We start from the raw sequence: 12581 nt of genomic DNA, 5'->3' as shown, positions 1-12581 counted from the left end.
ATGCGGCAAGGCTCGGGCCGTCACCAAGTGAAAATGACCGGCGAACATTCAGTCGGTATGTTCGTTACGATGCTCGGGTGTCTTGTGTTTGACAGCAACAGTATCACACCGGACAAGTTCTGTGTTTGTCTGTCTCATTAGAGCAGTGGTTACCAGCCATTTTGGGTCGCCTACCACTTTTTCCCCCCAACTTTATGTATCACCCTACCTATAAAATCTCATTTCAGCTAAATAGATATTTCGAAAGTAAGTAAATCTTATATTCACAACACGATGAAACAAATACGTGCAAGATATAATACATCCCGTGACATAAATCAAAGGCGTTCATGTTCTCTTCTAATTATGACAGGAGGTTGTAAGACTGCAACACGCGCGTACCATCTAGATGGCTCTCGCATATCAGTCGTGGTACTGGTACAAGCTGATGGGAGGCGGTGCATTAGAGCCACCGCTGCGTCACTTGTCCAGATTCTGGATCAGATTGAGCAAGCGTAACACGGCCGAAAATGGTCAGTATTTATTTTCGCCAGTTTCTCTTAAATGGATTTGCGGTTGTTGGGCTTCTATATTCATTCTCTTCCTTACATTCGCTTTCCTGTTTCTTCTACACCCATCTGTCCACTGCTTATGATAAACAGTATAAATTTTACCCGTGAAAATCACCAGACATTGGAAGCCAATGGTCTATAACGAGTGGATTTATCGTTGAAACCCATAGTTCTGTTCATGATCACTGCAGTGTTGTACGTAATATCATACACATTTGTTATATGTATATACATACACACACACACACACATATATATATATATATATATATATATATATATATATATATATATATATATATATATATATATATATATATATATATATATATAAATATATATATATATACATATATATATATATATATATATATATATATATATATATATATATATATATATATATATATATATATATATATATATATATATGAAATGTTTATCTCACACCGTCATATCCAACAACGAACAATATGAGCATTTGAGAAAAATTACGGATCATCTTTATGACTGTCTAGAAAATTATTTGAATATTCATTGTGAAAATAGAACAACCATGAGAATGAAATATGATGCATGGCATCGCAATGTTGTCTGGGTAACATATATAGAGTAAAGCTTTGACGTGAGGGTATAAATATTCTCCTGGACCAGCTAGCCAGCAGTAGCAGGTTTGCTTCTCGTTCGGTCCTATCCCTACAACCAGACTACAATACTGACTATTCCTTCGTCATGACGTGAGTAGAATATCTCTTCGTTGCAAGATGGGTATGATCGTATCGCACGGTGGTAATGTACAAGTAGAAGCGTAAGTGATGCCGTGACGTTCGTAAATTTTGATCAGAGCTCATCCTTCTCGGTAAGTTTCCGTTCCCACTATGAGGTTAGCGTTAATAACGAAGCCCTCACACGTTAGAAAGTTTACATCAACATGTGGCTTAGTTTTCTTTAAAAAAAATATATGAAATGGATGTATTTGGGATGAAGATATTCACCATATTTTACGCACTATGCGCATCCACCTTCTTATAGAGCCCACTACACAGTTAAGAACACACCTAAGAACAGGCTGTCATTAACAAGTGTCATTGCAAAGCTTAGTCTTGGCGAATCTTTACACACACACACACACACACACACACACACACACACACACAAAGCAGCTCATGTTCAGCGAAGTAGTAAGACTGAAAATATCGTAGAGTAGCCCCAGTGTATTTACCTCAAGTATTCCCCGCTCATCTTACTCACTAAATTCTCATTAAAGAGGTTTGTTACAGTAACACGGTCATTGTGCCTGAGGGATGCAAGACCTCGACCTAACAAAACATACAAGGCATCTTCTGAATTTGTGTTAAAACTCGGCCATGGAAGAGACACATTTGGCCTTCCTCTAACATTATATTTTCTTCGGTTCACTGAGTGAAAACATAAAACAAAATATTACGTACTTTTCACTCAAAATTTGCGGAGCGGTTTCGATATATTTTGAATCGGAGATTTTTCTTCTTATCGTGAGAGAGAGAGAGAGAGAGAGAGAGAGAGAGAGAGAGAGAGAGAGAGAGAGAGAGAGAGAGAGAGAGAGAGAGAGAGAGAGAGAGAGAGAGAGAGAGAGAGAGAGAGAAAAGCTGCTTATCAATATCATGAGGTCAGGGGGGCTCTGTTCTGCAGGCCCGTGGTCTGACGGGGACGTATGAATTAATCTGGAGGAGTGGAGCAAGACACTAAAATGGAAATGATGGCGGGGATTAAAGTCAAATGTCCTTAATCCCATATCAGATGTAGACTCATGTGACAGGTCAAATGCTTAGGTCAAAAGTCAATGTTGTTAACTAAACCCCATGTGGGAGCCTATGGTCACTTTAAGCAGGCAAGAAGGAGTGAGAAAATTATAAGTTAAAGCTTACTAGTGCCAGCCTGCAATGAGGAAAGACAGGCTGAGAATTAATGTTACTGCCCCCACATCAAAGATTACGGTCATTAACTGACGGTAGCCGGATCGAGGCCAAAGTTCAGGGTCATTAGAGACAGGCCGAAGGTGAGAATTACAAACACCACGGTAAAGTTCGGGGGTCTGTAAAGCCTAGCCAAAGCTCAACTTAATTAAAGTCAACGGAGATGTTAGAATCACTTGAACCTGGTCAGAGATATAGACATCGATGATAAAAAGGCGGGCTATAGTTCAGAGTCTAAAAAGACAGATGAAAGTACACCAAGTAGAGGGTTTTTCACCTACATAAAAGTTGGGTAAATTCAGATAAGCCAAACCGAATTCTAATTGAGGGAAAAAAATTCGCTTCAAAGTAATTTCTATCAGTAATGTAATTACAGCTACTTTCAGTACTGAGCTCCTAGTAACAATTGTTGGTGGGTTAGTGGCAGGATGAATTGGGAAACAAATAGTACTTTGAATAATTGTGAACGTCGGGAGGGTAATGAGCAATGATGGCTACCTTAAGTCTTTCTTTCGAAGCTCGTCAATGGTGATTTACGTATGATTCTGCGGCACAATGAACTCCAACCAGAACTTCATCGATTATGAAGACTGATTATAATCCACAGCAAAATCTGAGGAAAAAGTGCAAAAATAACTGGTGTCAGGAGTGTGGGAGTAGTGGAAGTCAAATTGTCGGAAGGCAGGAGGAAATATGCACCAGGACCCAAAGCCAAATGGCAAGAAACGAACCAAGCTTGTGACTGAGTCTGGCGGAGGTGATGATGAAGCACATGTCCCACAACATGATTCAGCTACAGCAGCAGACATGCCACAACTTGACCCACAACAACCGCAGATATAATACAACTTAACCCAATAGTTGCATCATCTTCAGGAAGACGAAGTAAAACAATACCTGGCAGAGGGTTTACAGTACCAGTCAGCAGCAGTCCTGGTAGAAGTGAAGGAAGTGCAGGCAGAAGCTCGTTACGGTGACACGGAATATGCACACAGAAGTTGCTTGGGCAGCAGACAGAGAAGCTGAATCAGCTGGGGAAGCAGAAAAACAGACATGAACAGCGGTTCGAACATCAGAAAGAACTCGTAGGTCTGTGAATACAGCGACTGCACAACTAAAGAGAACGACTGAACTGATCCACCACAAGTAGAGGTTGGACCACAAGCCTAAATCCTGGGTCGTCTGAATGTTCGTCTGAATCCCATCAAACCTGAAGAAGCACGGAGGCCCTGCACGCTGGAAGCTGCAGTAACTCGAGGCGACGAATCCATGGAAAACGTATCTGACTCACTTCGAGCTGCTGGAGGAGACAGCTGGAGGACTGCGCAGCACAAATGTGAAGGGGCCAGTACTGGAAATTTTGTGGCCCGTGTCCCAGGAGGAGCGATACTGATATATGACCTCGGTGGGCGCACCGCAGAGACGTGACTACACCTCCTATCTGAACAAAGAAGTTCGCTAAACCAAGTTCGGGATCAGAGTCATAAGATGGTAGGAGGCTTACATAAGACAAACACAGGATCTGGAAGGAATGGCACAAAGGGAGTACCCAATGACCCAACCCCAACTTTTAACTGTACCTCTGCGCGACCAGTTCACCAGCGCCCTGGAAAGAATAGATCTCAAAGTCCATGTTAAGCAGGCTAGATCAGTCGACCCTCAGGACACCTTAGCCAGAAACAACCAACCCTGAGTGAAAACCATTTTAGAACCAACAGAAAGATTATTACAACTTCAAAGTCAAACCGACAGTCTGGCAGAGAAGCACCTTTAATCGTAGCACTTGTCTTAAACAGCAGTCCCAGTTACCGTTTTGACCGGTATACAATCATAATCCACGTGATTCATCAAAAGGTGGATAAATGTCTTTGCCTGAGTATGAGGGGGGCAGACCTGAAAATCTTGAACTAAAGCATAATGGAAAGTTTTTGAGACTGTCCACGATAAAATGTAGATCCAACCTTTTCTGTGAACATTTTTTCTGGAACCAGAAGTTAAAGTTTTAAGGAGGACGTAAACGGGAGAGTCGTCCTCCCGTCAGTTGAATTATATGTATGGATCTAATCTGAAGGGAACTATGCAGACGTGCTAAGGGTGAGGGGAGCCCGTGAGTAAATAACCCTGCTGAACTGTGATTGGACATACCAACTTTTCATAATAAAGTTCGGTGAAGTTTCTATACATTTGAGTATAACTTAAACTGTTCACATCGGTTCTAGCAAATATCGACTTCAGCAAAAAAAAAGAATCCACAGCCTAATCTTCCATGATCCTTTTCAAACCGATATTTTCAATTGACTTCAATGACTTGCATACTTGCGAGTTACATGTTGTCCTCAGATGAATATGAACGAGTACAAATTACAACCTGAAGGTGTTAACGTTTCCTGAATGTACGCATGCACCTGAAATATCGTAGTCAACGCACGTAGATCAGTATCACCGAGGAACTAAAATACGTAATTACCAAGGCTTCTCAAGTCAAACTGTAGATCAAAGGCAGCCCATTTAGGTTAAGCCTCTGAGCCCTTGATTTAGAAGCGAGACCTGCAAAAACTGACTATACAATTTTCACTAAAACTTAAATGTGGTTCATCTTGGTGAGATCTACACTTATTCAGTTCGCTATATAATATCAGTAACCACATTCGCATCGAACATTAGCACCATCCCTGTCTACCGTAAGCCTTGTCTAATGAACAGTTCACAGTGACACCCTAATTCTTGATTTCCAGTCAGTAACAAAAAGCAATTTTGTATACATACACAATCGTATACAGGTATGACATGTTCGTATACTGTATACAGATACTACTAACGTTTATTGTATACAGGTATTACTCATGTATAGTGATCCTCTCGTTACCATTGTAAGGGAATTATCCCATACGCAAGGAAGAAGGAAACAGGTCAATACATGGTGAGGAAGCACAGTATTGAAGAGTGAGTCGAGATCATCTGATCCATAATAGAAAATGAAGGAAGGGGAACGTTTGTACGGCGTGTGTAACCCGTTGCAGGTCGTGATTTAATTAAGGCCACATACCCCACGACCCGTGCGCTCTGGCACGAAGGATGATGCCAGTAGTATGTGATTCGTTCAAGGGTAATTGAGATTGAGCACCCAGACCTGTCAAAGTTTCTTAAAAAAAAACCTACATTTACTTAAACCTCCTTATGACAATTTGATTGAATTCTTGATGACTGAAGAAATGAAAGAAAAGTAGAGAAAAACAAACACGAGCTTTCTTGTCACTATCGTATTACTAAAGCACAATCATGTCGTCAGGGCTCAAATTTATAAGACGTTCTGAAGAAAAGGTATAAACACGTGTCAAAAATCACCATCTCACAACTCAAACCTTTCAATGAGCTAATCATGCCCCGAAAACAACAAGATGTTCATACTAGGAAGAGAAAAGCGAGTACATCTTTAACATCTGCACCATCACATGAGCCAAGTGTTCTGAATATTCATCGTGGACCCATCTGATGAGGAAACACGCCTCTGTGAGACGGTGGTGAAGGTAACGCATACCAAAACGTCCTCTCTCGACGCATATTATCGATTACAAAATATGGTCAGTGATACGCCTTACATCCGTCTGCGAGACACCAATACATAAGCCTGCGTACGTGACTTACCGCACGGTACTGTTGTTGCCACGGACACACAAGCATGGCGTCCAGTAACCCTTTCTTTTGTCCATTTGTATCTGTGATAACGTGTGTGTATTCCTAATAGAATTGCTCAACTCAAGAGTGCGCAGCGACGGAAGGTAAATTAGAATTCGAAACGAGGCGCCGGCAACACACCGTGGTTCGCTGTGATGACGTAGCCACCAGTTGCTGGGTAGGACACGTGCGTCCTGCTCGCATAATACTTCGATAACCCGGCGGCATAACAGATCTGCCCTACTTGACTAACAGGTAAGAAACTCGCACAAATACGAACTCCTTCAACACGACGGTGCAACCACTGAGCACGATGGTATGAACTTTGGACTGGACTTTTGAAGGGTCTGGTCATGAAAACCTAAGGGTCATACCGTCGTAGGTTAAACAGTTGCTGATCACTTCACAGCTCCATGACCGCTGATCCACCAGAGGGAATGAGCCTGAGTGCAGATAGCTGGCGGCGACCTACCACAGCTACAACTCAACCCACAGTCCTCCGTACCAGACAGCTATGGGGAAATACATGACGGGGTTTGACTTACCATATCTTTCGCGGTTTATCAGCATGTCTCACAGGCACAAGGGTATAAAGACCTGAAGTATAAATTTTCGATGTCGGGGTCAAAGGTCAAGGTCAGATCTTATGAACTAAAATGTGATCGAAGCTTATGTGCACTATATCAGATGACCTGTCGATTAGATATTAACCAGTATAGCAGCACAGATACTTTGTTGTACCTGAATGATATTTGGACGTCTGGGGCTAATGGTCCAAGGTCACTCGGTCATTCGTCTCCACGTTATCTCATGACTGCGTTAATAAGGCAGGATCCAAAATCCAGATCGCCTTGACCAAACGGGAGATATGCCATGACGGAGGCAAATATATCAGTAATTATTCCATACTGAGTATCAGCTGTTGAACTGAGTCAGCTGCGAAGACGTAACTAGTAAGGAAAGTTTCTCATACCTCGTCTGGTCAACAGTATTTGTGATAAAACTACGTTCCTTTTTATGAAGTAGTTTCTAATTGTTTTTCACATATGCTGAAATTTAAATACATTTTCAATGATATGACTACAGCAATGTCTTAATTGGTGGATATGAGCAATATAGCAGAGGTAAGCTAAAATGAAAGATTCTTAAAAGAATACCTACTTTAAAAGATGATTGTATTGCACTCTACTACTTTGCTCCTCTTCAACTGTATGCTGGTGGTAATATTTACATATGATATCCCCTGGACGCAATTTGTTTTCTTGCTTTAAGCCCTAACGAACTCAAGTCGTTCATCCATTTTTTCGATCTATATGGCTTTAATTTGTTACCTCCTTAGAACTATTATCTTTATTTCTGTCGGACTTACGTCATATGCTATAATAACCCACAGTCTTACGGAGTGGACTGTGTTAATGGCTGAGAGCCAACACAGTCTCTTGGGGTGGCATGAAATGGTTCTTGTTATATCCAGAAAAAGGCCATACTTAGACGGCATGCGTGTCTTACACACTTAGCTAACGGTAGCAGACACTATAACTGTTCTTGATGCTAGAGAGATTCTCAGTATTACAGTACAAAATATGTCTCACTGAATATATGACTTCTATGGCAAAATAAAAAATCGTTTTGATTGTTTGCAAGGTAAGTGAATATTTAATCAGTTTGTTCTCAATGTTCCGTTGTACAAATATTAATCTACTTCATCATATATAACTTTTTTCTTGTCCCATTGCTAGAGAGCAAACCGTGTCATCTTGATGTACTCAGTGTCAGAGCTCACCATGTTGACAATGGGTTGTCAAGGTGCGCGGCTGTTACCAAACACGGTTCTTCCAAACACTGGTGACTGGGCCTGGGTGCTCGGTTCTTTCACTTCGACACACTACTTGCCAACCATAGGCACAGACTAACACGGCCATTGAAAGTCGACTATCTAGACACATACCCCGACTCAGCAAGACCACAGTCGACTAACCAGACACAGGCCCCCAACTCACCATGACCATCGGCAATCGACTACTCAGGTAGAGAGCCAATCTTTTTTTTTTTTTTTACATGAGCATCGTCTCAAGTACGCTGACCGTGGCCTTCGCATGTTGACTCGACACACAGCAAGTCATGAACGTTTGTACTCAAGTCTTTCTCATCCGATCATGACTGGCGTTGCTGCGTGAGTCTTTTCAGTACCACCCTCATATATATATATATATATATATATATATATATATATATATATATATATATATATATATATATATATATATATATATATATATATCTTCTTCATGCTATTCGCCATTTCCCGCGTTAGCGAGGTAGCGTTAAGAACAGAGGACTGAGCCTGTGAGGGAATATCCTCACTTGGCCCCCTTCTCTGTTCCTTCTTTTGGAAAATTAAAAACGAGAGGGGAGGATTTCCAGCCCCCCGCTCCCTTCCCTTTTAGTCGCCTTCTACGACACGCAGGGATACGTGAGAAGAATTCTTTCTCCCCTATCCCCAGGGATATATATATATATATATCTATATATATATATATATATATATATATATATATATATATATATATATATATATATATATATATATATATATATATATCACATATCCTTTCGACGATACCTTCATATTCTTATCTTCGCATCTTTATCAACGACCGTGTCCAACATCTGAATCATCAATCATTCATACAAACACACGACACATGGGCCTACCCACCTATGCGCAAACTCACATGTACACGTACGTCCCTAATCTGTTTGTAATACACTTTAACTGTGATAAGAGGCAAGCACCTGCAGGCAAAAGTGCTTATGGAAACCTTTTCATAAATATCATCAACGAATAATAAGATGATTTTTAATGTCTACCTGTCTTTGGAGGTCAGTCCAGTGGGAGGCTTTAAGGTGAAGTACTGACAGACAACACAGGGATGGTGCAGTGTTGCTGCTGCTGTGGTGTTACCCAGATGTGTGTTCTGTCCGTAAACTTACGAACTGTCACATTATATCGGGAGAGCAGATGCATGTCACAATAATTCACTGTTACAAATACGATATAGTCACAAAACAGAAAGTCGGTCTCCTAAGCAACAACATTTACATGTCAGATTGTTTGAACATACAAAATGGTTTTATATATTCACAACAGAAGCCACACTGATGAAAATTTTCGTCCTCTGATTATGGAAATTTTCGATGCAAAGTTTCGTCTCTGAGTCCTCCCAATCATATTGGTTGCATCAGATGCATACTGCCCCACACATCCCACATCAAAGAAAGTGTAAGGGGTGACCTGACCGCAGCCCTCAAGCTCCTAAACCATTTGATGATGTCACACAGTGAACACTCCTTCGAACAAAGTAAACAGGAGCGTATAACATGACGTTGAATTAACCCTTAATAATCTGGTGAAAGACAAGGCCATCACACCCTAGGGCCAAACCGTCGTACTCAAGCGTCGTCCTGTCGCACTTACGACTCGCATTAGACCGCTTGTTAAAGGGACCGTAATTACCTCCCGTCTACATCACACACGCCAAGACCTGGCTAAACGAAGTCTGTAATATAAATGTTCATCTTGAACCTGTTCTGAATACACAACGCGACTTCTGTATGTGTGTCAGTCCCCATATCTTAAGTAATGATACATCACTTGGTTGATATCACCATCTTTGTAACAGTGATAAAGAAAACAACGTTCCTCTCTTCCTCTTCATGAGCGGCTACCTCTACCATAGTAGGCTGGCCACATGACCTTCCCTCTGATATATTACAACACACGTAGCTCCCATCACTGCTGCTCATCACCCACCTCCCTAATTAGAGTTAAGATCCAGAATTCCTTCGCTTGCCACGAACACAAAATAAAGGACACTGGCCTCGCCTGAAAGCACAGTAACTTGACACCATGAATAAGACGGTATGATCCATGATCAAGACAAGTAGGCTACGATCCTTAAGCAAGGGTATGACTTTTTAAATACAGCGGGTACCTTTGGTTATGACGGCGTGACCTTTGACGTAATCCTTAACAGTCAGGTCAAACAGGGATACTTGGAGGAACCACCGCATCTGTATATAACATTTAGTATACACTGTATGTATTCATAAATTCCAGGAACATGCTTTGTCATGCTTTCTCATACATAAAGACCTTGAGACCTTGGCATCCATCCTTGTGATTCAAAACACAGCACGGCTCCGGTGTACCTCAGTAATGATGGACAGTTCAGCATCATCTGGTGGTGAGTTATGAAGGTAGTTGACAGACACACATGACTGGAGGTGTGTCATGTCAAGTGGGTCGCGGGGAAGATGGCATTACCTGTTGCTGGGTCCAGATGGACGAAGGCCAAGGAGTGTTGCCTGGCAGACAGTGTGAACCATAGGAGTCAGTCGTTATCAACACAGACCACATGTTGCTTGCTATGGAGAGTTGTCCACCTGAGAATGCTCCCGGTCAGGTGTTGCCCCTACCAGGGAGTGTTGCTTGCCAGGGAGTGTTGCCTGCCAGGGAAGGGCTGCTTACCAGGTGTACAATCCTGGAGCGAGGTATTCATCATAACATTTTACCACAACATTTATTTCATGTTCTTCGCAAGGATGATTATTAGACAGGGAAAAGTTTTTTGTGAGTGTGGTAATCTGTTGGGCATACAATTCTTCCTTGTGGAAAAAAACATTCAATTATCACCTGGGCAATCTTGAACGCCTCACTGGTAAATAGTCTTCGCTCAAAACAATTTGTATAAACAATATCTGCAAGTTACATTGAGTTTATTGACTACTGCAGGCTTAATGGTTAAAGTTTATGCTATGCGAAATCTGAAAAAATAACCAGTAAATTTGATTAGAAAATTTAGACCTCCCAAATAGACAGGTGAACGACAGAGTGCCAATCCTTCCTAACCAAAATGCAAACTTTGACATCACTACGTCTGGAGGCAAAAACAGGCCATAGCATAAATCATACAAGAGCATGAGTCTAACCATAGCATATCAATCGAACATACCACAGATATGTAAACTTAAGGACAGTTCAACAACCTCTGTAATGCAAACTTTGACATCACTACGTCTGGAGGCAAAAACAGGCCATAGCATAAATCATACAAGAGCATGAGTCTAACCATAGCATATCAATCGAACATACCACGGATATGTAAACTTAAGGACAGTTCAACAACCTCTGTACCCAGACAAACGCATGACCTGAATATTATACGTTCATGACCGTCATGATGATCTATGGCAGTTACTCACGTGCTGGTAGGACTCATGCAGAGATCACACGGTAGTAACTAAGGCAACCCAGCCACGTTGAACAGTCCACATCTTGAATGCACCTCAGCGTGAATGTGAGGAGGAGCAAATTCCATCCAGGCCAAGGTACAAGGCTTGCAAGCACTCAACATCCTAAGGTCCTGTTATATAAATGTACTTTTTTTTTTTTAAATGAAATCGAAGATGTGGCGGGTAGAGCTAACTTCGCTTAGATTCTGGACAGGTTTTTGGAATTGGGGTTATAAGACTCCCAGTACAAGAAGAGAACACTTTATAAGATACACTTGATATAATCCATAAATACACTACTTTTGTAGAGAAAAATGACTGTATACTATATCTTCTTAAGTTAGTATTTTGTCACTCTAAACTTAAATATCTCTTATCAGTCTCTATCCCTCACTCACAAATCAAAGGAAACATCTGAATAATGATTCAAACTTATCATACTCCAATGCAAGGCCAATCAAAAGACGCGATTGGCTCTCTCAGTGAACCACCAACGACTTCCCAGTAAGTAGAGAGACACTGCGAGGAACTTATGCTAGATATACTGTGTGGATATTGTGGCTGTTTCTTCATAATTCCATGCACTGGGCCGAACCTAAGCCCAAAACCACTACATACTGAGACGGGCCACAGCCACACATTAACATGTACGTACCAGGTTGGACCCCAATCCAACGCTATCATGTAGTGGGTCGAACCCCTGCCTCATTTCCACGTAAAGCGATAAAAAATTTCAGGTCAGTCAAGCATGCCACTTGATTAGCAAGATAATGACGCTTTGTTGTGGGAAAGTTACCTCACTCCCATCATTTTTCTATTTGTGTTCACTCTTACTGGTATCTTGACCAATTTCTGACATCACTGATATCATTATCACTTGCTATCATTTAGTACGGGCAATCATATCCATCCTTATCATGACATTAAACTCCATGAGAAAGATAAGGTATAACACAGGAAATGGCGTTGGAACCATACCATTACCAAGGACCAAACCGTATGTGAGGCAGCCTCACGAGCAGCGTGCAGGATATGTTGAAAGGATCATGGAAATGGTAATCAGTCTTGGGTTTCGTGCGATTGCAGCATCTAACGAAGAAGGCGT

At 41.4% G+C, this 12581-nt stretch overlaps 1 protein-coding gene across 2 annotated transcripts in view; it reads right to left on the bottom strand.

The window, feature by feature from the left end:
* LOC139760512 (normal mucosa of esophagus-specific gene 1 protein-like) overlaps positions 1-12071 on the bottom strand; it is a 686022-nt gene extending 673951 nt beyond the window's left edge. The window contains exon 1 of one of the 2 annotated variants that reach the window (XM_071683807.1): positions 11447-12071. Coding sequence is in view for 1 of the 2 variants with exons in the window: in XM_071683806.1 (XP_071539907.1) it covers positions 10509-10601 (93 nt within the window). In the remaining variant the exon portion in view is untranslated. Of the gene's footprint in view, positions 1-10508; positions 10617-11446 lie in introns of those variants that run through there. The other variant, XM_071683806.1, reaches the window with a different exon arrangement.
* Between the last annotated feature and the right edge of the window lie 510 nt (positions 12072-12581).

Source organism: Panulirus ornatus, chromosome 37 (genome assembly GCF_036320965.1).
Source record: "Panulirus ornatus isolate Po-2019 chromosome 37, ASM3632096v1, whole genome shotgun sequence".
In the NCBI taxonomy this organism is placed as follows: domain Eukaryota; kingdom Metazoa; phylum Arthropoda; class Malacostraca; order Decapoda; family Palinuridae; genus Panulirus; species Panulirus ornatus.
The sequence above is the reverse complement of the archived record's forward strand: the minus strand, read 5'-3'. Positions and strand labels throughout refer to the sequence as shown.